At 42.3% G+C, this 26,091-nt stretch overlaps 1 protein-coding gene across 2 annotated transcripts in view; it reads right to left on the reverse strand.

Annotated features, from left to right (window-relative positions):
- NAAA (N-acylethanolamine acid amidase) overlaps positions 1–26,091 on the reverse strand; it is a 65,171-nt gene that overhangs the window by 19,046 nt on the left and 20,034 nt on the right. For both annotated transcript variants that reach the window (XM_029598491.1, XM_029598483.1), the window contains exons 4-8: positions 24,674–24,764; positions 21,766–21,842; positions 15,550–15,722; positions 13,665–13,727; positions 259–325 (exon numbers count right to left, since the gene is read on the reverse strand). In XM_029598491.1, coding sequence (XP_029454351.1) covers positions 259–325; positions 13,665–13,727; positions 15,550–15,722; positions 21,766–21,842; positions 24,674–24,764 — 471 coding nt within the window. The remainder of the gene's footprint in view (positions 1–258; positions 326–13,664; positions 13,728–15,549; positions 15,723–21,765; positions 21,843–24,673; positions 24,765–26,091) is intronic.

Raw genomic sequence — 26,091 nt, forward strand, 5'->3', positions numbered from 1 at the left:
TTTGAAAATTGCCCTCATTAACGCCTTCTCCAAACTTTTAATTTCTTAATCTCTTCCTATAGTAAATGTCAACAAAGGTTGTTTCAAATGAAAACCAATTTCCACCAAAATCTTTATCCAATACACTGGTTGACTTAACTGGCCCTCACCAAATAGCATAAGACACTGTAAATAGTTCCCCCTAAAGACTATAGTCATAATACCTCTAGTTGGCATAAGTTTTATTTTCTTTTATAGACACTTTCCTCATTAAAATACCTTATAAAGGGTGTCAAGATTAATATTTTCCTGTCCAGTGGCATTCAGTGCCTTGATAGCTGCAGTTCTGTGAACATAAAAAGTGAAATGTAACTTTAACAAAAAGTTATTATATCCTTTCAAGTTGCACTTACAAAAAATATTTAGAGGTCACTTTTCAAAGCCATTTATTCAGATAACTCACAGGTTATCCGGCTAAATGGCACGTTTTGAATATCTGGATTAGTCATTATCTGGCTAAAATTTAGCCACATAAGTTGGGGGTATTCTAGGGCGGGGACAAGATAGTTGAATGACATATCTGGCTAACTTCAATATTTGGAGTTAGCCAAATAATTTAGTTTATTAGTCTTTCTGAACATATGCAAATCAAAGTGATATACAATTAAACTAAAACAAATACAAGGCAACAGAATAAAAATAAAACAAATTAAGAATTAAACAAATACATAAAATAAAATGCAACATAAAATAATAAAAACTATAAACTATGACTATAAAATATTGCCAAATCCATCAGTTGTGTAGCAACAAAAAGCAATTAAAGTTAGCTAAAATAATGAATCAAGGATAGCTAATTAAAGACTTATGAAAACCAGGTTTTAAGGCCCTTCCTGAACTTGGAGAAGTTCTTCTCCAAACATAAGACAAGTGGAAGATAATTCCACAAACTAGGTGCCAGATAGGAGAAGCTCCTCTCATGGGTTGTTTCAAGTCTTGTATCCTTAGCAGAAGGTAATGTGAGCAGTTCCTGTTGTGAGGAATATAAGTTATGTCTTGGTTGACAGAAAACTAACAGGTGGAAAGATGGGGGGGGGGGGGGGGGGGGGGGGGGGGGGGGGGGGGGGGGGGGGGGGGGGGGGGGGGGGGGGGGGGGGATACAGCCTGAGATGGGTAGCCAATGAAGATCACGCAGCAATGAAGTAACATAACATTTCTTTTTCCCAAGATCAGTTTGGCAGCTGTATTTTGCACCATCCGAAGGCTGTTTAAGAGATTAAAAGTAAGCCTGTGATTTAAAGTATTGCAGTAGTCCAAACAACTTAAAACCAATGGGGTAGATTTTCAGACGAGCGCGAACTGCCTACTTTTGTTTGCGCTCCAGGCGCAAACAAAAGTACGCTGGATTTTAGTAGATACGCGCGTAGTCGCGCGTATCGGCTAAAATCCTGGATCGGCGCGCGCAAGGCTATCGATTTCGTATAGCCTGCGCACGCCGAGCCGCGCAGCCTACCCCCGTTCCCTCTTAGGCCGCTCCGAAATCGGAGCGGCCTAGAAGGGAACTTTCCTTTGCCCTCCCCTCACCTTCCCCTCCCTTCCCCCTACCTAACCCACCCGCCCCGGCCCTGTCTAAACCCCCATCCTACCTTTGTCGGGGGATTTACGCCTCCCGGAGGGAGGCGTAAATCCCCGCACGTGGGACCCCTGCGCGCCGGGCCGCGACCTGGGGGCGGGTACGGAGGGCGCGGCCACGCCCCCGGGCCATAGCCACGCCCCCGTACCCGCCCCCAAAACGCTGCCGACACGCCCCCGCAACGCCGCGACGACCGGGCCCGCCCCCCGACACGCCCCCAACACGCCCCCCTCCGAGAACCCCGGGACGTACGCGAGTCCGGGGCTCTGCGCGCGCCGGGAGGCCTATGTAAAATAGGCTTCCCGGCGCGCAGGGCCCTGCTCGCGTAAATCCGCCCGGTTTTGGGCGGATTTACGCGAGCAGGGCTCTGAAAATCCGCCCCAATGAGTAGGTCAGTGTTTTAAGATCCAGCTTACCTATAAAAGGTTTAAGATGCTCAATAAAATGTAGGTAATAGTATGCATGCTGTACAAGACTGGATATATAGGGAGAGAAAGTAAGCACAGAATCAAATGTAATCCTCTGAGTTGTGACAATGTCCATGAGTGAAATTAGGGACCCTGCTATTATGGGAGGCTCAAATAATCTCTATTCCTGACAAACTGATTTCGCAGGGTCACTTTTACCTTAGAGGAAAATAGCCAATTTGAAACTTCCGTTAAATAATCATTACATTTTCCAGAGTCCCCAAGGACATTTTTATTTATTAAGTTTTCTATACCGTCACTAAGACATACCATTGTAACGGTTTACAAGACATAAAAGTAAATAACAGCAAATATAATCCAAACATTTTTTAAATAAGTAACAACATTTTAAAATAGCTAAAATTTAAAACAAACATTAGGCCCTAAAATATACCATTATATTTGAATAAAATTGCTAAAAAATATCAGTAACTTAAATACTAAAATAGACACTAATAATGCACATAAAGGCCTTAAAAGCATAAAATAGGTAATAAAAAGGTCATAAAATAGGTAATAAAAGGTCTTTTTTCACTCCGTATATGCCATGCCAAATAGCCAGGTTTTAAGATCATGTTTAAACCTTTTAAAATATGCTTCAAGCCTCAGTTCCTTTGGTAGTGTATTCCAGAGTTTTGGTCCTGCGAGAGATACCGCTCTCTCCCTAACTTCATTCAAACGTGCTGACTGGACCGAAGGTAAAGAAAGGAGGCCCTTATTGGCGGACCGCAAGTTTCTTTGCGGAACATGAACCTAATGGCTGTTTAGCTAGTCTACTTGCTCCCCTTATATAAGTTTGTGAAGAATGCATAATGTTTTAAATTTAATTTGTGATTTGATGGGTAGCCAATGTAATTCAATTAGGATAGGTGTAATATGATCCCTCTTTCTGCTGCCAGTTAAGATTCTTGCCGCAGCATTTTACAGGACTTGTAGATGGCGTATGGATGATGCTGAAAGACCTAAGAGGAGGGCGTTACGGTAGTTCATGCTTGCGAAAATTAATGTTTGTAGGACTGTGAGAAAATCATTTTGGGGCCGATGTATTACAGTGCGTTGAGCCCAGCGCACTGTATAAACTGCAGTTGGACACGGGTTATAGAGGCGCTAACTAATCCCCTTATGCAATAAGGGGATTAGCGCCTCTACAACGCACATCCAACACGGAGTGAAATTAATAGCACTCATCACATGCAAATGCAGATAAAACTGCTTTTCTGTACTGCCTCCTACTTAATATCCTTGGCAGGGGTTTGGAAAATGGACGCTGGTTAATTCAGCATCCATTCTCTGAACCTGACTACCGGCACCAGAAGGAGTGTATAAAATCAATATTAAAGTGTCGGGCACTTAATATTCATTTATTCACTCCTTCACTTATTGCCCATTGGTCCTTTTCACTGACCTTTGTCAGTGAAAGGACCAATCCCCTTTCAGGACAGCCTTCTGAAAGGAGATTGGTCCTTTCACTGACATGTGACAGAAAAGGGACCAATCCGCAATAAGTGGAGTGAATACATTAATATTAAATGCCTGACCCTTTAATATTGATTTTATACATTCCTTCTGGTGCCGGTAGTCAGGTTGGGAGAATGGACGCTGAATCAGCGTCCATTTTCCTAACCCCTGCATGTGCGCTGGTTAGGAAAAGTTCACACAATCTATAGAAAAGTTCACACAATCTATAGAAAACCAATGTAAAAACTACAAACATACAGGTTAGACTGAATAGAATAACTATATCCATGGGGTATGTATTATGCAGTACACACTTCGTATCAAATATCCATGTCAAAATACTGTGATACCCCTTTCTGAGATGACCCTTCTTCCTCCCCCCCCCCCCCCCCCCACCCCTTTTTGGTCTCAAATCGTTTTGCTGCGGTAAAGTCTCAAATGAACTATGACGAATGTCTGTAAGCCTCACAGTATTTCGTATGTAGCAAAGCCTTAAATGAGTCTGTCGTAGATTGTGGAAGTGACCTCCAATATTTCTTCCAAATCTCCTCCCACGTTTGGAGAGCTTTCTGCGTTGTGTCCCTTGCTGACAAATATTCAAACCTCATTAGGGTGTTCATCCGATTCTGCCATTGTGCCTTCCCAGGCCTATCCACGGAAATCCAGCTAGCCATGATCATTTGAAGTCCAATCAATAATGCTTTCCGCAAGAAGGATAAGTCAGCATTCCCTAGTGTGTCCAAGTCCATACCAGGAATTCTAAATAGTCCCAGTTTAGGATCTCTAGGGATCCTCATGTCCATAATAGTGCCTAGTTCCAGGAGCACTTCCTTCCAGAAGAGGGAAATCAAATCACACTCCCATAAAGAATGGTATAACGTTCCCTCCTTCTTACAACATTTGATGCAAGTAGCGGAGTCACATCATTTTGCGGTCTACATCCGAGCTCGTGACATATACATACAATATAAGACTTTATATCCCACTTCCCGCAATATGACATTGTCTGTTAACCGATAACAGTCTTGCAAAATTAACCTAATATCATCTAATGTAAGAATAATGTTCGCCTGTTTCTCCCATTTGCTCTGGATAGTCAGTAGGGCACTGTGATTGTCTAGACCCCTCAAAAGTCTGGAGAAGGTACTGCTGGAATTTGATTTCCACCCCATTGTAAAGAAAAACTGTCTGAGACCCCTAATTTTGGGGAAATCCACCTTCATGAATGATAATGCAGAGATATAGTGGCGAATCTGTAAGTATCCATAAAAGTCATGAGAGTCCAAATCAAAGCGAACTCTGAGGTCTTGAAAGCTTTGAAGAACACTCGTGTTAGGATCCAAACAATGCTGTATACTATCTAACCCTCGGGCAGACCATTTCTGAAACAAAACAGAAGTCATTCCACTAGGAAATTGTGGGTTTCCCACAAATGTCCATCTTATTATTAAAGTTATTATTTTTAATATTATGTTATTATATTATCATTTTATCATTACAACATTAAATGATAGTGTATTTCTAATGTTTCTAATGTTTCACATCTTTTATTGTTTCCGCATGTTCATTATACCCATGTTTCATTGTATCCGCCATCCGGCGACAGTTCAGTTTCATGTAAACCGGTGCGATATGTATCCTATACAGGAACATCGGTATATAAAAGTTAAAAATAAATAAATAAATAAATGTCAGATATGGGGTGAGTGTACCTTTCATATTAAGCTTCACTCTACATAAATAATGCCATGCACGCCTCCCCGAGTGTATACGGATACTCTGCTTAAACCACCATGGGACTTCTGCTCCCGTTAGTTGTATTAGATTCTGAGGTCTGTAAGGAAACATCCATTCTGCAATAAAGGTGTTCGGCGAGTATATACTAGTATTATTAATCCAGTCATAGATATGTCTCAAGATATAGGCAAGATTGTAGTCCCTCCAATTTGGGCATGCTAGTCCCCCCTGGCTTTTGGGCAACATCAAGGTCAATAACAGGAAACGAGCTCTATGCGGCCCCCATATAAATTTATGAACCACCTTATGTATACGGGTTACCTCCACTCTGGTAAGCCATAAAGGTAACTGTTGTAATACATAGATCCACTTCGGTAATTCCATCATTTTTAACAAGAAGATTTTTCCAGTAAGTGATAAGTGGAGTGTCGCCCAAGCCATAAGCTTTCGTTCCATATTCTTATATAAGGGATCAATGTTAGCCTTGTGCAGTAAGTTCACATTTTTAGTCAAGCGAATCCCAAGATAACGCATGTCATTTGCAACCCATTTTAATGGGAAGGGGCCCTCCCATTCCGTCTGTACCTTGGACCCCAACGCCATTGCTTCAGACTTATCAGTGTTGATTTTTAACCCGGCAAACAATCCACACTCTCTCTGGTGTTGTAACAGTCATGGTAAGGAGCTTTTTGGGTTGGTTAAAAATACTAACACGTCATCTGCAAAGGCCGATATATTAAAATTTTGGCCTCCAATCTTATATCCCTGAATCTGAGGGTCTGCTGCAATTTTACGCAACAATGGGTCTATTGATAAAATATATAGTAGGGGTGACAGTGGGCATCCCTGATGGGTGCCATGCCCTAGCTTAAAGTCTTCTGATACATGGCCATTTGCAAAGATAGCAGACATGGGATTATGATATAACATAGATATACTATGTGTGATTTCCCCCTGAAACCCATACCGCTCCAACACCGAAAAAAGATAAGACCATGAGACTCTATCAAAGGCCTTCTCCGAGTCAAAAGCTACAACCATCGCTCCTATGTCACGCTTTTGACACTCTTCCATAGAAATCAGTAACTTTGTCATATTTGTGCTTATGCCATGCCCTTTAACAAACCCTGCTTGATATGGCATGATAAGTGAAGGGAAGATGACACTCAGTCTATCTGCGATTATTTTGGCGAATAACTTAGCTTCGCAGTTTAGCAAGGATATCGGCCTATACGCTGCTGGTTTAGATAAATCTTTTGATACAATCACAACAAACAAGCCCAATTTACTAGAAACCGGGAGTATCAATACAAGCAAACAAGGTTTCCAGGTCAATTATTTGATTTATATACGCCACATAAATGATATTCTGCTTGCCGGTTTGGGAATAAGATTGAGGCTCTACTTTCAAGGATTCAAAAGAATCGACCCCTGAAGCAGGACCTGAATGGTCCGAAACGTGATCACGTCGGGACTTCATTTTTGATCCACTCAGAGCTAAGTACTGCAATGAATTGCGCATGATTTTAACGCTAAACAAAAGCTGGTTGTGGCTTTGTTTAAGATTTTCATTTCCCATGGCAATACTTCTTGAAAAAAAGACTTGAAATAATTATTCATTAAATAAAGCAATGTGACTCCTCCTATGTTGGGTCTGACTGTTAGGCAGATCCAGTCGGTAGTAGTCCTACATATCCTATTTTCAATATAACATACAATATCATTTATGTGGCGTATATAAATCAAATAATTGACCTGGAAACCTTGTTTGCTTGTATTAGATAAATCTTTGCCAGGTTTTTCCAGGACCGTGATAAAAGCTATAGTGACCCCATCTGGAAACTTACGCTTGCTCTGTGCTTCATGAAAGAAAGATATTAGCACTTCAGAGGCCAGATTGATCAATATTTTATGATATTCGGCACTCAGGCTGTCCGGACCCGGCGCCTTATGATTTTTACTGCTCTTAATTACCCTCTGAAGTTCTTCTAGGGTAATAGGTTCATTCAACTTTTCTAACTGAGCTGCGTTAACCTGAGGGAGCTCCATATCTTTAAAAAACTGAGTCTCCTCTCTTGGTCCCTCTACCCTATCTTCCTGGTATAATGTCGAGTAAAACTGCCTAAACACCGCACATATCTCGGAGCTAGACACTATGGGCTGCCCTTGTGTATCTTTTAACTTATCAATGTATGTTTTCCCTCTTTGGAGGCGCACTAAGTTAGCTAATAGTCTTCCTGCTTTATTTCCATATTTAAATAATTTTTCTCTGTGTTTTTTAAAGCAAAGTTCTGGATCAGTTATTACTAAGGGCCTCATTTTCCAATATCGCATGCGATACCAAAAAGGGGCATACCTTATGCTAATAAGCATGTGTATCACAAATTGCGATAACAGCTATGCAAAACGCTGTTAGCGCAAGTTGCACTATTAACCCAATTTGGGCTACATTGCCAGTATATATCGCAGTTCACGATGTTTCCGGACAGCCTGTTTCAGTATGAGACTGAGAGTGAGAGTGTGAGAGAGAGAGAGTGAGAGTGTGAGAGAGTGAGAGAGAGAGTGAGTGAGAGAGAGAGTGAGTGAGAGAGAGAGAGAGAGATGTTAGCGCTGTTAGCGTGATTTGCGGAATTATCTCCCGCGGTAACTCCTTGGAAAATGACCCCCTAAGTCTCTAATATGTTCTGCGAATGTGAAAGTGGTATTATCTCGAATGGTTATTAAACTTGAACCTCTGGGGGCCATTTTCCTTTCTAAAAGAATGATTTGGGTTTTGTCGATGTTCAGTACTAGCTTCATTTGTGTGAGAAATTGCTTAATCACTTTAAGATACATTGCCATAGTTTCATACGTCTTTTCCATTGTATGTTGGATCGGTAACAGAATTTGGTTATTGTCTGCGTATATGTAGTAGTTTAACCTGAGTCCAGATAGTAGATGGCATAATGGCATAATGGCAACATATAGATTTGAATAGTGAGGCTGATAAAGCTGATCCCTGGGGGATTCCAGTATTAAGTTTTATTTTATCAGATGTAGTATTATTGATTGCACTTGATAAAACTGGTTATTCAAGTAAGATGTGAACCATTTTAATGTGTTCTTGGTAAGTCCTATCTCTGAAAGTCTTTGAAGTAAAATCACATGGTTTACAGTATCGAAAGCTGCCAAAAGATCAAGTAAAATTAATAAATATGATTGCCCATTATCCATTCTTCTTAAAACTGTATCCTTTAGGGCAAGAAGTAAAGTTTCAGTGCTAAAATTACATCTAAAACCAAATTGTGAGGGATAAAGTATATCATTTGTGTCCAAGTGTAATGATAACTTTCTATGTACTATTTTTTCTATTAAGTTTGAAAGAAATGAGATAGTAGACACTGGTCTATAATTATTAAGAACGGAGGGGTCTAATTTTTTTTTTTTAAGATGGATCTAATTATTGCACCTTTTAGAATATCAGGGAGATAGCCTTTGAGGAGAGACTTATTGCTAATGAATGTGATAGTTGGTATAATTGTTTGAGCTATCAATTTTAATTCGGCAATTGGAATTGTATCCAATGGGTGATTTTCTGGATTCATTGTTTTTAACAAAAGTTTCTACCTCCTTAAACTATGTTTCTTCAAAATTTGCCCATTTCACCAGGTCTTTTTCACAGAGGGTTATCACCTGATGTTTTGCTCCATCTAAATTCACCAAAAGTTTATCTATTTTATCTTTGAAAAAAAAGGCTACTTCGTTACATTTATCTTCTGTGAGTTCTAATCTATTAAGTGAGGTATCTGCAGTTAATTTACTCACAATGTTAAAGAGAGTTTTTTTGTTATTGGAGAATTTTTGGATTTTTTTCCCATAGTAATCTTTCTTAACATTATTAATCAATTTTTTTAATGGGCTAGAAAAGATCGGTAGTTGCTTAGCGCTACTGTTGTTTTATTCTAGTCTAGCAACAATTTGGATATCACTGATATAACAAAACTACTACAGCCAAGACTTTGGATCAGTGTGGTCAGACAAATACAGAATGATACTCTACATTTACAAAACAGACACCGACAAAGCCAAACGAGAGTACTATGCAAAGAAAATCCATGACCACCAAATTTAACCCCAGAGCCCTATTCGCCTTTGTCTTCGATGGCTTCGCCCCGCCTACCTCTCTCTACTTGCGGCTCTTCCCGCTCACCTTGGACTGATGGCCGCTGTGGCATCTGCTTGCCGTTCTCTCCGGCGTCCCCGGACCAGCTTTGGTGCTGCCTCCCACCATTCTCCTTCAAGGTACCTCTAGGGCGCGCACGCCACCCTCATCTTTAACTTCACGTTGGTACGAACCTCAGGGGCATCCCCCTTTCTGACATCATGTCTTCAGGGTATATCTGCCTACAGTATTTGCTAGCTCGTTGAGTTAGCAACAGGATTTGTACAGATGGCATTCACTCTCTATTCCTAAGCTACTCTGCCACTCCAGCTCTACCTGGAACTCTTACTACCCTTCGGGGTTTCTAACGGGGTACCCGCCCCTCAGGAGCCTCTCTGCTTCTTTCAGGTGCTATCAGGAAACCGGTACTCACTCCTCAAGGGCCCATGTTCCCTGTGTCGCTGCCTGCTAACTCTACTCTTCTACTTGGAAGAACTAACTTACAGTCACCATCAGTGAGTACAGAAAACATCTTTCTCCACAGTACTGCTTCACCGGAATCAGGAACTCGCTCCTCAAGGGCCTGCTCCCTGCTCCGGTGCCAGACTTATCGTCTAATGGCATCTCTGCTACTGCTAGTGAGTACAACACTACTGAGTCTCTCTGCTCTAAGGGATCAGGTACTCGCTCGAGGGCCTGCTCTCCCTATTCGGAGCTCTCCTATTTCTACTTGGGACTCTGAATGCTAATCTTATTGTGTGCTCATAACTCTCAGTCTCTTTCCACTACAGCACTGCTCTACAGAGGATCCGCTGTTCCAGCGTTCTGCGAGAGACGCGCCCAGCCAGGCTCTACAACCACTACTCACTACTGCCACCTCTGGTGGTTCCATAAACTGTTTAATAAAAGATTCAAATCTGTGTTTGTCTGGCCGGAGTTTAGCCTGACACTGTGGTCCCTCATGAGACTGCCCCTGTGGGCGTGGTCAGCTGCCACAGTGTCCAAGGATCCATCCAAACACCATTAACCATAACACCCACCCATAATAGAAAACCTCCCAAAGGTATGCGAAGACCTTGCCCAGTTCTTCACTGAAAAAAAAAAAAAAATCACAAAATTAAAATCATCCACCCCCCAGGCAAACAAGGCTGAACCCTCTAGACACAACAGTCTCCACATGGACCAACTTCGAGCTCATCGCCTCGACAGAGGTTAAAAAAATTATACAAAGAATAAACCCAGCCGCCCATCCCCTCGACCCCATCCCAGTTAAAACCAAATTAATCCCCAAAATCATTGTCAGACCAATAGCAGACATAATTAATGCATCCCTCAAACAAGGTATCTTCGCTGAAGCCGTAAAATGCACCGTAATCAAATTCATACTCAAAAAACGACAACTTGATGCTGCCGACCCAGCAAATTTTAGACCCATATCCAACCTGCCATTCATAGCGAAGATTCTGGAAAAACTGTAAACCACCAACTCTCCGAACACCTGGAAACCCATAAAATACTATATCCCACACAACACGGCTTCAGGAAGTCACTCAGCACTGAGACACTCCTTTTAACCCTCACTGACACAACACTCAAGAGGACTAGACGTAGGTCACTCCTATCTTCTGATATTACTGGACATATCTGCCGCCTTCAACACCATCAACCATGAAATCCTCTTATCCAGGCTAAAAGAGATTGGCCTATGAGACACCACCATAAAATGGTTTCGCTCTTATCTTTCAAACAGATCATACAAAGTTAGACTCAACACCTGCGAATCAAAGAAATTCCCCCTCTCACACGGCATCCCACAAGGATCATCACTCTCCTCCACCCTCTTCAATAAATACATGCTCCCCCTCTGCAAACTCCTCTCCGACCTAGGCCTTTCCTTCTACGTCTATGCAGATGATGACCAAATCCTGCTCCCCATGAAAGAGAACATACAGTACACCCTACTATAATGGGAGTCCTATTCATCTCAAATACAAACACTCCTAACTTGGATATCTCTCACACTCAACCACTAGAAAACCAAAATACTACACATAGCAAACAAGTCCTCCATGAAAAACAGTCAAGACCCCTCGATCATACAACTAAACAATCAATTCTTATCCGCAGTAAAAGAACTAGGCGTCACATTAGACTCCGAACTAAACCTAAAAAAACACATCAATGCAATAATAAAAGAGGGCCACTTCAAACTACAGATCCTCAAAAAACTCAAACCTCTCCTCTTCACCCACGACTACCAGACAGTGCTGCAGGCCCTTTTATTTTCCAAGCTAGCCTATTGCAACTCCCTTTTCCTAGGGCTTCCAGTGTCTACCCTCAAACCTCTGCAACTACTCCAAAATGCAGCAGCCAGATCGCTCACTAACAGCAAACGCTCCATCCACATCACCCCCATCCTGAAAGACCTCCACTGGCTCCCCATAACCTACAGAATACAATACAAAGCCCTAACCCTCATACATAAGGCCATCAACAATGAAAAGATCGACTGGCTAAAAGACATTCTCCACCCTCACAATTCAAGAAGAAACCTCCGATCCATGAACACTGGGACTGCTCACAATTCCTTCTCACAAAACTAGCTCACCCATCCACTATAAGAGAACGCACCATCTCAATAGCTTGCCCTTCACTATGGAATAAACTACCCACAAAACTCAGAATGGAACCTTCAACCCAGACTTTCAAGAAGACCCTGAAAACATGGCTATTCCAGAAAGCTTATCAGCCAGTGGGTTAATGACACCTCCTGATCATTATGAACCCACCCGTCCTCACCCCACATTCATGGCTAAAACACTCCTTCTTTTCCACCTACTTTTAGCACACCTGAACCAAACCCCCCAAAAATCCACCCCTCCCTACTCCACCCCCTAGTCCTCCACCTAACTTTAATTCTGAGACTTAGTTGTTTAGTTTTGTTAAGTTGACAAATGTTTAATTGCACTTTTGAAGAAGAATAAGACACCCCTGTCTCATCAACTCATGTGTTCTTTGTATATCAAATGAAATTGCCAAATTATTAACTAAGTTACACTGTTACAATGTAAAGAATAATTAGACACCGTTGTCATAATTATTTCATGTGTTGTCCTGTAAACCGATGTGATATGCCAGATCGAATGTTGGTATAAAAAAAACAAACAAACAAACAAATAAATAAGGTGAAAGGACAGAAGTCTGCGGGACACCACAGATAAGGTGCAGAGTTGATGAAGTTTTAGAATTCTAGTCAACCTGGTAGGGTCTCTGTCTGTAAGAAAAGATATAAACCATCTAAGTGGAGAATCTCTCAAACAAATATTTATCAAGCATTTTATCAATAGGTTCAATGGTATCAAAGGCAAAACTCATGTCAAGTAAAACTACGTGAACTGCTTTACCTTTGTCAAGACTTATACTAATCTCATTTAGAAGTATAATCAGAGCAATCTTGATGGTGAAACTGCTTCTAAAGCCAGATTGCTTAGGATGAAAAACTAGCATTTTATCCAGAAAGTCTGACATTTGAATGAAAACATTATTGATGACTTTGGAAAGATTAGGAAGATTTGAAATGGACCTAAAATTAGTAGTAATATACAAGTCAAGATGAGGGTTTTTTTTTTATACTGGGTGAACCTTTGCTGCTTTGAGAATGTCAAGAAGAAATCTTCCTCAAGGCTGATGTTAATGAAATTTACTAAGTAAAGCGAGAGGCCTAGCTCTGGATTTTTTAGCATCTTAAAAGGCAATGGCTCTAATGGGGAAGAAGAGGAATTCATTTGTCTTAAAGTCAGTTGACAGGAAGTTGTAGAAACCTTGTTAAACATTGAGAACTTACTCTGATTCTGGGATCATCAGAAGGGACGGATGAGTCTTGTATAGCTCCGAGTATGGAAAAAGGATTAAAAGAGTTGACGCTACTGCTTTAGATAAATTTTACATTTGCTTTTCATACAAATGTATTGCAAACTTCTGTACATCCCAGCAAATGCCATAAAATATTTCAGTGATGTGACAGAGAAAAATACAAGAAAAAAATAGATTAAATAAAACAGATTAAATAAAACAGAACCAACAAAGAAGGTAAGCATCAATAAACAAAACAGGTTCAGGATAATGGCAAAATCCTATAAGAGATGAGATAGAAAGAATCAAAGGGCGCAAAGAAAACAAATGAGAGTTTCCAACAACTTCTGGTAATCTTTTTAGTACTCTGAAGTAGAACCCCTATTTAAAAACTTACCGTCGATCATCAGAGGGAGGTGGAGTTGTCCAGTGGTCATAGTTCGTCTCAACACGAAACCACCTGCATTCAGAATCAAAGCAAACAACTGTAGGATTGTACTGCAATGAATAAACCTCATTTTCCTCTATTACAATTAATCACAGAAGCAATGGGTTACTCCATACTGCCAATCGATCATGGTGTTTTCTGTCATTAGGGTGGAAAAAATTTGATTTCAGTATCAACTTGTGTCCTCGTCACACTTTCTGTTTGACAGAGGCATCGTAGAAGGTTATGATACCTTGCAAGGACTGACAATAAAGATCTTGTAGTACGTTTAGTTTAGTTTATTGTCATTTATATACTGTTACATCAGACAAGCCTTCACAACGGTTTACAAAGATCGAACACAAATATAAAATACAATATATCATAAAATAGTAACGGCTAACTCTATTAAAATATGAAATAAATTAGAGGAGAAGGTAGCTGTGTGGTCTTGAAAGCATTGGGGTAGATTTTCAGACGAGCGCGAATAGCCTACTTTTGTTTGCGCTCCAGGCGCAAACAAAAGTACGCTGGATTTTAGTAGATACGCGCGTAGTCGCGCGTATCGGCTAAAATCCTGGATCGGCGCGCGCAAGGCTATCGATTTCGTATAGCCTGCGCGCGCCGAGCCACGCAGCCTACCCCCGTTCCCTCCTAGGCCGCTCCGAAATCGGAGCGGCCTAGAAGGGAACTTTCCTTTGCCCTCCCCTCACCTTCCCCTCCCTTCCCCTACCTAACCCACCTGCCCGGCCCTGTCTAAACCCCCATCCTACCTTTGTCGGGGGATTTACGCCTCCCAGAGGGAGGCGTAAATCCCCGCACGCCAGCGGGCCTCCTGCGCGCCGGGCCACGACCTGGGGGCGGGTACGGAGGGCGCGGCCACGCCCCCGGGCCGTAGCCACGCCCCCGTACCCGCCCCCAAAACGCTGCCGACACGCCCCCGCAACGCCGCGCGCTCCGGCCCCGCCCCCGACACGCCTCCCGACACGCCCACTCCGAAAACCCCGGGACTTACGCGAGTCCCGGGGTTCTGCGCGCGCCGGTGAGCCTATGTAAAATAGGCTCACCGGCGCGCAGGGCCCTGCTCGCGTAAATCCGCCCGGTTTTGGGCGGATTTACGCGAGCAGGGCTCTTAAAATCCGCCCCTAACTGCACTAACCAGATCCTCTGGCAACAAATTCCAGAGTTTAATTGTGCATTGAGTGAAAAAGAACTTTCTCTAATTAGTTTTAAATGTGCTACATAAAGTTTCTATTATGAGTTTTTGCCTCTATGGCCAAATTCTTTTCAAATTCTCTCTTAGCCTGTCTTATCAATGTTTTACATTTAACTTGCCAAGGCTTATGATTTTTCCTATTTTCTTCAGATGGATCCTTCTTCCAATTTTTGAAGGAAGATCTTTTGGCTAAAATAGCCTCTTGTTTGGCCTTCCTTCCACCTTTCTTAATGCGTGAAATACATCTGAACTGTGCTTCTAAGATGGCATTTTTTTAAATGTCCATGCCTATTGTAAACTCTTAACCTTTGTATCTGCACCTTTCAGTTTTCTTCTATTCTCATTTAACAAAGTTTCCCTTTTGAAAATTTAGTGCTAGAGCTGTGGATTTACGTATTGTCCCCCTTCCAGTCATTAATTCAAATTTGATCATGTTATCATCACTATCGCCAAGCAGCCCCACCACAGTTACCTCTCTCACCAAATCCTGTGTTCCAAGAAGTCAAGTTTCAACTCGTCTACATTGGATCTGCATACCTGCATAATTTGAACTCGTTAGCCTGACTTAAATCTTATCCATTGCCAATATTCCCACCTTTTGCTCTAAGCCAGAATTAAACTATTCTTATTTTGACTCACTCTCCATAGATGGGATCAAGAGGCCAGATGTCTGCTGGTCCATTTCGGTTTCTCGTTATGACCACACCCTCTTTAGGCAAGACACCTCCTACAATGTAGTACACATCAGCAATGATTGGGGTCTTGGCCAGTTTCAGAATAGCAGATGCGAAATCTTCAGCCTCACTCAAAGTCTACTCCAAAGCAAGGCAATAGTCATCAGTTTATCATAGAGCTTTTCCATTTAAGAAAACAAATAATAAAAAAAAAAAGATGTGTAAAGAAACTACAATGGAAGAATATGATTGCTGCAAGACAGACAACATTTAAATCATTAGTTCTCGATTCATCTAAATTAAGGGCAACTCAGAAAAATTTCTGGCAGAAGTGTTACTGACACTGGCAACTAAAAGTATTCATAGACACACAGAACTTGGCAGTAGATAAAGGCTTAAGGCTCATCTAAGGCTGACCATAGGAGAGTGCAGGGCCCAGGGCGAATCAACTTCAGCAGGGCGCAGGAATGTTGAAATTAAAGTGTTGGGGATGAGGACCACCATGACGGTGTGGTGCATGGATAAGGACTTTCATTTTCAGTTTTTATGTATTCTTTTCTTTTTTTCCCCCTGGGAATTTATCAGGGTTTATTATGCAAAGAAACAAAAGAGGAGAAAAATCAGTGGAAAAATGTGGCTCATTATTTTTCTGGGAAAGTATTGAAGTTTATTTTGGTGAACAGAAAACAATACTCACCCACTCAGCAGCATCCCTATCTCTACCTCCGTCCCCTGCTTAGCATGTCCTTTCCCCTCCCCACAGCCCTGAGAATCTCCCTCTTCCCCTCCACATTGCAGCAGCATTCATCCGTACTAGCGGTGGTGGTTCCAGGCTTCTCCTCTCTTCTTCAAGCTGCATGCTTCTTCCTGTGGCTCCCACGCTCTGCACTTCTGCTTTTGGGCAAGGCCAGGGAGTCTGCCAGAATGTGCTTCTGGTGGGTATGGCCCACATCAAATGCTACATTGGTGGCACCGAGCCGCAGGCCCTTTGGCTGCCTTGGGAGAGGGGGGGATGGTGGAAGGCCACATCAGTAGCACTGGAAGGTGAGCGCTTTCGCTGGTGTGGAGTGGAACTTGAAACACTGCAGGTGCTTTGGCCCGCACTGACTGGCAGCCTTGAGACATTGGGAGCTGCTCTTTAAATCAGGCTAAAACTGATAGTGACTGATAGTCACTTCTGGAAAAATCAGAAATGTATGGGTGAAAATTGGTTTAAACTGAAAACGAAGGACCCTGAGCATAGAGCAGTTAACCCTATTCATCTTCCACTCCCCATGGATGGCCCTGGGCTCATCTAGTCTTCCCGCTTTTTGTTCTTGTTACAATACTGTAAATTCTGTTTCATCTCTGGTTTTACCCTCACAGCCTCAAAACTAAGGATCTTACGCACTTATTCCATGCTTTCTTGAACTCTATACTATTTTTGTCTCAACCACCTCCACTGAGAAGCTGATCCATGCACCTATCCTTTCTGTAAAGAAATACTTCTGTTATTCCCAAGTCAAACTCTATCCCCCACCATCAGCTCCATAACTTAGAATATTTGTGTCATATATACAAATGATCTGGAAAGGAATACGACAAGTGAGGTTATCAAATTTGTGGATGATACAAAATTATTCAGAGTAGTTAAATCACAAGCAGACTGTGATACATTACAGGAGGACCTTGCAAGACTTGAAAATTGGGCATCCAAATGGCAGATGAAATTTAATGTGGACAAGTGCAAGGTGTTGCATATAGGGAAAAATAACCCTTGCTGTAGTTAAACGATGTTAGGTTCCATATCAGGAGATACCACCCAGGAAAAAGATCTAGGCATCATAGTGGATAATACTTTAAAATCATCGGCTCAGTGTGCTGCAGCAGTCAAAAAAGCAAACAGAATGTTAGGAATTATTAGGAAGGGAATGGTTAATAAAACGGAAAATGTCATAATGCCTCTATATCGCTCCATGGTGAAACCACACCTTGAATACTGTATACAATTTTGGTCGCCGCATCTCAAAAAAGATATAGTTGCGATGGAGAAGGTACAGAGAAGGGCAACAAAATGATAAAGGGGATGGAACAGCTCCCCTATGAGGAAAGGCTGAAGAGGTTAGGGCTGTTCAGCTTGGAGAAGAGACGGCTGAGGGGGGATATGCTAGAGGTCTTTAAGATCATGAGAGGTCTTGAACGAGTAGATATATTTATAATGATCTGGAAAGAAATACGACGAGTGAGATAATCAAATTTGCAGATGACACAAAATTGTTCAGAGTAGTTAAATCACAAGCAGATTGTGATAAATTGCAGGAAGACCTTGTGAGACTGGAAAATTGGGCATCCAAATGGCAGATGAAATTTAATGTGGATAAGTGCAAGGTGATGCATATAGGGAAAAATAACCCATGCTATAATTACACAATGTTGGGTTCCATATTAGGTGCTACAACCCAAGAAAGAGATCTAGGTGTCATAGTGGATAACACATTGAAATCGTCGGTTCAGTGTGTTGCGGCAGTCAAAAAAGCAAACAGAATATTGGGAATTATTAGAAAGGGAATGGTGAATAAAACGGAAAATGCTATAATGCCTCTGTATTGCTCCATGGTGAGACCGCACCTTGAATACTGTGTACAATTCTGGTCGCCGCATTTCAAAAAAAGATATAATTGCGATGGAGAAGGTACAGAGAAGGGCTACCAAAATGATAAGGGGAATGGAACAACTTCCCTACGAGGAAAGACTAAAGAGGTTAGGACTTTTCAGCTTGGAGAAGAGACGACTGAGGGGGGATATGATAGAGGTGTTTAAAATCATGAGAGGTCTAGAACGGGTAGATGTGAATCGGTTATTTACTCTTTCAGATAGTAGAAAGACTAGGGGGCACCCCATGAAGTTAGCGTGGGGCACATTTAAAACTAATCGGAGAAAGTTCTTTTTCGCTCAACGCACAATTAAACTCTGGAATTTGTTACCAGAGGATGTGGTCAGTGCAGTTAGTATAGCTGTGTTTAAAAAAGGATTGGATAAGTTCTTGGAGGAGAAGTCCATTACCTGCTATTAAGTTCACTTAGAGAATAGCCACTGACATTAGCAATGGTAACATGGAATAGACTTAGTTTTTGGGTACTTGCCAGGTTCTTATGGCCTGGATTGGCCAGTGGCCACTGTTGGAAACAGGATGCTGGGCTTTATGGACCCTTGGTCTGACCCAGTATGGCATTTTCTTATGTTCTTATCTATGCCTACTGAAGATTTTATCAATTGGGACTGCCACGATTTCTTTGGGGAGGATGTCCAGCATCTTATTTCTGGTTTCATCCTCCATCAGCAAGAATGACCTCCGCTATTTAACAAAGTTCTTAGGAGGGGACTTCTTTCTCTCTAGCAGAGGAGAAGGATCAGAGGGAAGACCCATCAATCCTGCTTTGTCAGAGACATCACTGAATCTATAGCCATACTCCCCTGAAAACTCAGAGTTAGACCCTGACTAGTAGACCAGTGGTGAAGACCTACATGAAGCCTATCTAGCAGTGGGGTGCACTAATTTGTTTAGCCCTGGAATCCAAGGAACTCCAACATCTCAGGAAAGGCTCCTCCCCTGATGGACTGGAGATCGCCATCAGGGCAGCCACTGTTGACATTGATTCCCCTCCAGAAACTGGCACCAATGCTAGGCTGCTGGGCAGAAGGAGGAACTAGAACCATGGTTTAACTTTAGCCTGCACTCATCCCAAAGCCTCGATGCCAAAGCATCAAAGTCTCACAGTGCCCTGTACAAGACCTGCAGTATCTTTTTGTCCAACTCCTTCTCATAGATGGCTGATGTCAACACTGACAGGGAGGCAGGAGGGGTGGCCACTCCTGGGAATCGAGAAGTGTATCGGTGGCTGACATTGGAATTCCTGGAGACTGCTGCGGTTTCCGAGGTTTGGTAAAGATGAGTTCTCCTCTCCATGGGACCATTTTGGGGAGTTCTCAGCCACTGATAAATGTTCCCTGCTCCCAGCATTGTGCACCGATGGAGACCAATGCTGGGGTTTTCTTTTTCTTCACTCAATTCCAGGCTTCAGAACTCCTTGATGCTGGCATTGAAGAGGCAGAACACAACACCTTCTTCGAACAGGAAGAGGCAGGCAATAGTTTGTCTCTCTGATCCCTACCAATGCCTGACATCAAGGGAATGGAATACTCTTGATGCATCACCAGCATCCACTACCGCTCCCAGATTCATTAGTGTTGATGCATCCAATTTTGATGGATCGGTCTTCTGGGACCCTTACTACTTCCCCATCAAGTCCAGTCAGGACCATTGTCCTTTTGAGGTCATGATTGCGCACAAGCAATACCTTTGGACATCATGTGATACCTCCAAGCACAGGATACATCTATCATGGAGATCTGCGATAGACATAATCCTGACAGTGAAGGCATTGCTGAAAGCCGCTGGTCTGTTTATCCAGGGCCAGCAGAAAAACAAGGGAAACAATATTGAACTTTATGGCCAGGAGGTGATTGAGACCCACTGGGCACAAGCAGTGCACTGACTGGTATGCTAGGCAGAATGGAAACTTGGAAAAATGACTGAAAAACCTACCTAAGAAACTACAAGTAGCTGAAACAAGACTGTGGGGTTTTGTGATGAACGATCCTGCTAAATTTATGCCCTGAAGAACACATGAGGTGCAAGAAAATGAAGAACCATGGTCAGTGGACCCCACAGAAAAGAAGAGTCTGAAGGGGCCTATGCATGGAAGTGTGGAATAATGCTATGCTGTGCATGCCCAGAGAGGCACAATGTTCCAAAATCTATCACATAAAAATTCTGGGCCAGGCTCCATCAGATGATGTCATTCATATGTGAAGACTGCCACCCTACTTGTCCTCATTAAACTATATATTGAGATAAACCTGCTCCTTTTTCAATGGCATGGAACTGGTTGGATCTTTTGGGGTGAAATCTGGATGTAGCAAAGACGAAATATTTTTATTGACGCAGGATTAGAAAGATGTTTATGCTTGCATTTATTAGGTTTGACAGCCTCTAGGCCAGAGCTTCCCAAACCTTTAGCAAATGTGACCTCATTTTAGCACTTGAAAATTCATGTAACCCCCAAAGCACAACCAAAACAAATTAACAGGGGTGTGTTGCTCCTCCAAAAATCATTCCATTCATATCCTCAACACATTCCTGTTGATCCTTTCTCACAACCTCCACCCTCTCCTATTGATCCTTTCTCTCAACCTCCACCCTCTGCAGTGGACACCCCCTACCCTTCTATCCTCCAGTTCCTCTCACCTCTCCAGTCCATCCCCTCTTTTTCATCCCTTCCAGCACTTTTTCCATCTCACAGCTGATCCTCTGCCCCAAGCGCTTCTTATAACCGCCAATTGCAATCCCCTCCTCTCACTACGTTCCCTCCTCAATTTGATCTCCTATCATCATAACCCCTCACCTCAGCTCCTCTCTTACATCCCCCAATAAATCTTCTGTTATTCCCTCTCTCTCACCATTCACAGCCAATCTCTCTCTACATGATTCATCTCTCAAACCCTTCCTACATCTGATTTCTCCCTTATAACAGCCATTCCTTTCTAAATCCCCCTGGCAAGAGTCAGTGGAAACATTTGAGCCCCAAGCCGAAGGTAGATGACCACTAGTGGGAAAAGAGGGTAGGCAAAGTCAGGAGCAATATTTTTCTCCTGGGTAGGTTCAGTGGTGGATGAGAAGAGAGAAACCATGGCAACCTCTACTGGCTCATGCACACTGAGCCCTCCACTCCCTTCATGGCTGGTCCCGAGTCCTCCACACCCCTCATGGCTGGTGCCAAGCCCAAATAGTAATCTGGAAGTGGCAGCAATATTAATACTGAAAGTCAGGACAAAGCCTCCTTGGCAGTGGAAGCTCAGCACTGATCCCTCATTATGCAAGCCTTCTTTTTATCACAAATAATCTTATAAGGGAAGAGCCACTGCAAAGCCTGTGAGCATGTGCTGGCTCATGGACCCCACACCAATGTCCACACTAACGCTACTGCTGGTGCCTAAAGGGCACTGATGTTTCAGGCACTTGTGATCCCAGCTGACGGTTCTGTGACCCCATTTGGCGTCCCGAACCACAGTTTGGGAAGCCCTACTCTAGATTCTAGTACTGGTGGTGGCATTGGGGGAGATCATAAGTACATGCACTCACATCCCTGATAAGCCAGCTGACCAGAGAGCTCCTCTTCAGGAAAGCAGCGACAGCATTCTCCCACCAGCTCCCTTTGTCTGCAGAAGAAAGGCAGGCGTGATTACCCAGAATAATCCAGATCCTGGAGATTCGTCACACAAGCAGCACAATACTGCTCTCAGATGCATGCAAATACCACTGTTCAATCCCTTCTCTCCACAGTTAATCCCACTCATTCCTTGTATCCTTTTCTTAATTCATCCCCATGCTAGGTGGAAAGAACTGCCAAAGTCTTTGTTTGCAATGGATCTTGTGAATGCTTCAAATAAACAGTAATCCTGAGTGAATGGAAAACTGGGAGGTTCCAGAGAGCAAGTGGGTCCCTTGAAACCTTCTGGTTAACCTGTACGCAAGGAAGCCAATGTACTAAACAGATAAATTCCACAAATAGTACATTTTTTCATGTAATGTTATGCTTGCAAAAATATATTTAAATGAATAGTTCAGGACTTACTACAATGCCAAATTATGCAGAGCCAATTTTGCAAATACAGTAAATATACCTCAATGAGGTATAAGGTTTTTACCAAAATGTTCCTGTAGAAAAATAGTACACATTATTTATCCAATAGTGTACAACATTTTTCTTTGCTTAGTACATCAGCGGCATACTTTACAAAATGTATATACAGTTCGAATATTTGCTTTGATTTATTTTCTTGAAACAGTATGTCACCAGCAAACTCCAGGAGTGCTCCAGGTGTTTCTCTCCCAGTGCCAGGCCACTAAATCCATCAACCAATTACCCTGAGCACACACCAGTTGCAACCAAAAACGCAAGTCTCATTCCTTAGACAGTGGACTTCACCAATGCATCTCATGGGCCTGATTCACTAAGGCTTTTCCGCATTCTGTGAACACGGCAAGAGACCTTGATGAATTAGGATGTAAAATTCAAAAAATTATTAAAACAGAAATAAAATTGCAATAATTAAGAATATCATGAAACTTGTGGTAATGCAATAGAAGTCAGTAGAAGTTGGCTATGTTACACTTATTGGTTTGAACTATTTTAGCAATTTAATCTTCTACTTTGTTAATCTAGTATTTAAATATAATCATAATTTTGTCTGTCACATCCCTGGTCGGGCAAGACCCTTCCAATCCTCTTTTTCTGTTCATAGTGTGCTCTTAGGAATCATCATCTGTTGAACCACAGACAGTGCTTGCTTCATCCATTCATTTGAGTATTTTTATAGTGCCTACATACATATGTGTGTTATAATAGGTTTATAAAACCTGTGAGATATATCTCTTAGTGTATCTGTGGTGGTTTCTATGAATTTCCATTTTTTTTATGCCTTTTCTGTGGTCTCCCTTCCCTCTGAATTTTAGAAACGCCATATAATTTTGACCACAGTAATGTCCTATAATCTTCTGGCTCTTTTGCTATCCTATGAGCTTGATTCATCCCTGGAGGTCTGGGCCTCCACTATGTGAATAGCGACTGAATATCAGGTTTTCCTGCATATCTCCTATCATCAACAAGGCTATTTGGACAGTATTTGATGTATTTTCACTCTCAAAATTCACATTAGTGGGGGATGCTTTTCTATATGTTTCTGCTCCCTGTGGTCACATTAATTAGTCCACCTTTTATTTCTTTTTAAAATTCAAGGTCACATATTTTTATAGTATGGTAAGGTGATATCTAATTACATTTTTATTATTGTCCCTATGTGGCACCCTTACGGGTAGACCACTAGATGTCCCTGGTTCCCATAGATAGGACTAGGAGTTGGCAGCTCCTCCTCTATGAGGTAGTTGAAGAGGTGGACCTGACTATAAGAGGGTCAAGGGGTGTTTTGCAGAGTCGAGGAGAGAGTTTCTGTGGGAGAGGAGCCCTAGAGTGAAGGGTCCTTTCCCTAATTATTTTGGGAGAATCAAACCTGTGCACATCCTGCCAGGTTAGGAGCTGCGTAGAGGGAAGTAAAAGCAGCTCCAGAGTTTGAACTGTCTGAAATAATTCAGCCTGGGCTTTGAGGAAGGTTACCCCGGGTTCAGCAGCCAGGTCACCAATTCCTGATCATATTCTGTGCGATTAAGGAGAAATCCCCAACTACAGATCAAGGAAGCATTTTGGAAGACCTTTCCCAGGATCTTCAGGCAGGAGGCAGGTGCAGGGTCGGGGCCATCCTGTGTAGTCTCTGCAGGACCCAGGTAGGACTGGCGAAAAATTCCCAGGGAACCGGTGCCACTTGGGGCCAGCAAGATCAGGGAAGCCACCACCCTCCCCAGATCAAGGGAGTCAGGACCCACCACTGGAGTCAGGAAATCAGCACTTATCCAGGGAGAGTGGAAGGATGATCCTTGTACAGACCTGATTTGCTGTTTAACAGAATCAGTAAGCTTTTTATTTGAACACCCCATCCTGCGTCCGGGCTCCTTGCTTACGCATCCTCAGAAAATACCTATCACAAGCAGCAACACGAGGAGAGGTTACCTCCTCACCTGGGCCATAGCAGAAGCTTTCCCCATAGAAAGAACTCACCCCTGAGGACAGTGGAAAGGAAAGAAAGCCCAGAGAGACAATAAATTCGTTTGTGCGCCGTCTGAGGAGATGCTCCTCGGGAGAAAAGGGTTATACCTATTTTTGTAAATACTTTCTCTGAATTTAAGCTGCAAAGTGAAATGATGAACAAGTCTGAAAAGAGGGTATGGGGTGACTTTGTCAGCTTTTTTCCTACTTCTTGGTCTCTCTCCGCCTTCCTCATGTCATTCTCTTCCTTTCCAGATGTTCCCGGTGGTTCATGGTTTCCACAAACAAGTTAAATAGATGGCCACTGAAAGCTACATGAGCTATCATGGCCCTTGGGAACTATTTTGCCTGACTGCAGTTTATATTACAAAAAGGTAACTTAGCACTTACCGCGTTGATCGCCAGAGACTGTAAAATTATGTGAACTTTGCCCAGTCCATAAGCCTACATAACCAACAAAGGTCGTCCCCATGTACGCTACCTGAAATGACACAAAACGTTCCTTGAGTAAACAGGACAGGCAGTCTTTCAAACATATCTTTTACCTGGTATTGTGTGGCTTCTTTGTGAGTCTCACAAAGCATGCATTGTCATTTCATTGACAAGACAATACCAAACAAAACAGCACAAACAGCAACTATATGGCTTTTGTTTGCAGGGTTAAACTAAATACTGATCCAAAGGGATGATTCCGGACAAACTACAGCACAATCCTTTAATTTAAATCCCAATGAAAATCATTGTTGACAAGCAAGAAGAGGAGATTGCAAAGACGCTACGAGGTGAGTTTTCAAAAGATGCGCATGTAAAAATAGCAAGTGCGCGTAAAAAGGCATATACACATGTATACACTATTTTAAAAACCGCAGCATATGTGTGCAAATCAGGGATGGTGTGTACATTTGCATATGTAAAAAAAGGAGCGGGCCAGGCCAACATTTATGGGCATAAGTTGCTATTGTACCACCTGCCAAAGTTAGCAAGTAACACATTTAAGACTAATCGGAGAAAATTCTTTTTCACTAAACGCACAATAAAGCTCTGGAATTTGTTGCCAGAGGAGGTGGTTAGTGCAGTTAGTGTAGCTGGGTTCAAAAAAGGTTTGGATAAGTTCTTGGAGGAGAAGTCCATTTACAGCTATTAATCAAGTTTACTTAGGGAATAGCCACTGCTATTAATTGCATCAGTAGCATGGGATCTTCTTAGTGTTTGGGTAATTGCCAGGTTCTTGTGGCCTGGTTTGGCCTCTGTTGGAAACAGGATGCTGGGCTTGATGGACCTTTGGTCTGACCCAGCATGGCAATTTCTTATGTTCTTAAAGTAATGCACGCAAGTCTTTTACTTGCATATATTAACTCCTGCTCAATTTCTGATGTAATTCTAAACATCTCAAAAGAGAAAAAAATGACTGGATGGGGGGTCTGGAGAAAATGGGAGGACTTCAAGCTGAAGAGCCAGGAGGTCTTCATGAGCTGCAGATGGACTGGGCAAACTGGTAGATTAATTGGTAAAACTGCTTATTTCATTGATGCATACATGTTACAAAATCCCCTGAGATTTATGCGTGTAAAAGCCGACTTATAGGAAGTAAATGGGTCTAAATAACAAGTAAAACTTAATTTGAATACATTGGTATATCATCTGCTTACAGTTATCTGGTTATATTCTGACTTATCTGGCTAAGAAGTAACTTTGCTGCTACTTAAGATGGACAAATTTGAATTCATTCCGATAAATAACACTTTTTTTTTTTTTTTTTTTAAGATATATCTGGCTATTTTACATACCCGGATAAGTCCAAAACGTAG

This window comes from Rhinatrema bivittatum, chromosome 1, assembly GCF_901001135.1.
Source record: "Rhinatrema bivittatum chromosome 1, aRhiBiv1.1, whole genome shotgun sequence".
Lineage (NCBI taxonomy): Eukaryota > Metazoa > Chordata > Amphibia > Gymnophiona > Rhinatrematidae > Rhinatrema > Rhinatrema bivittatum.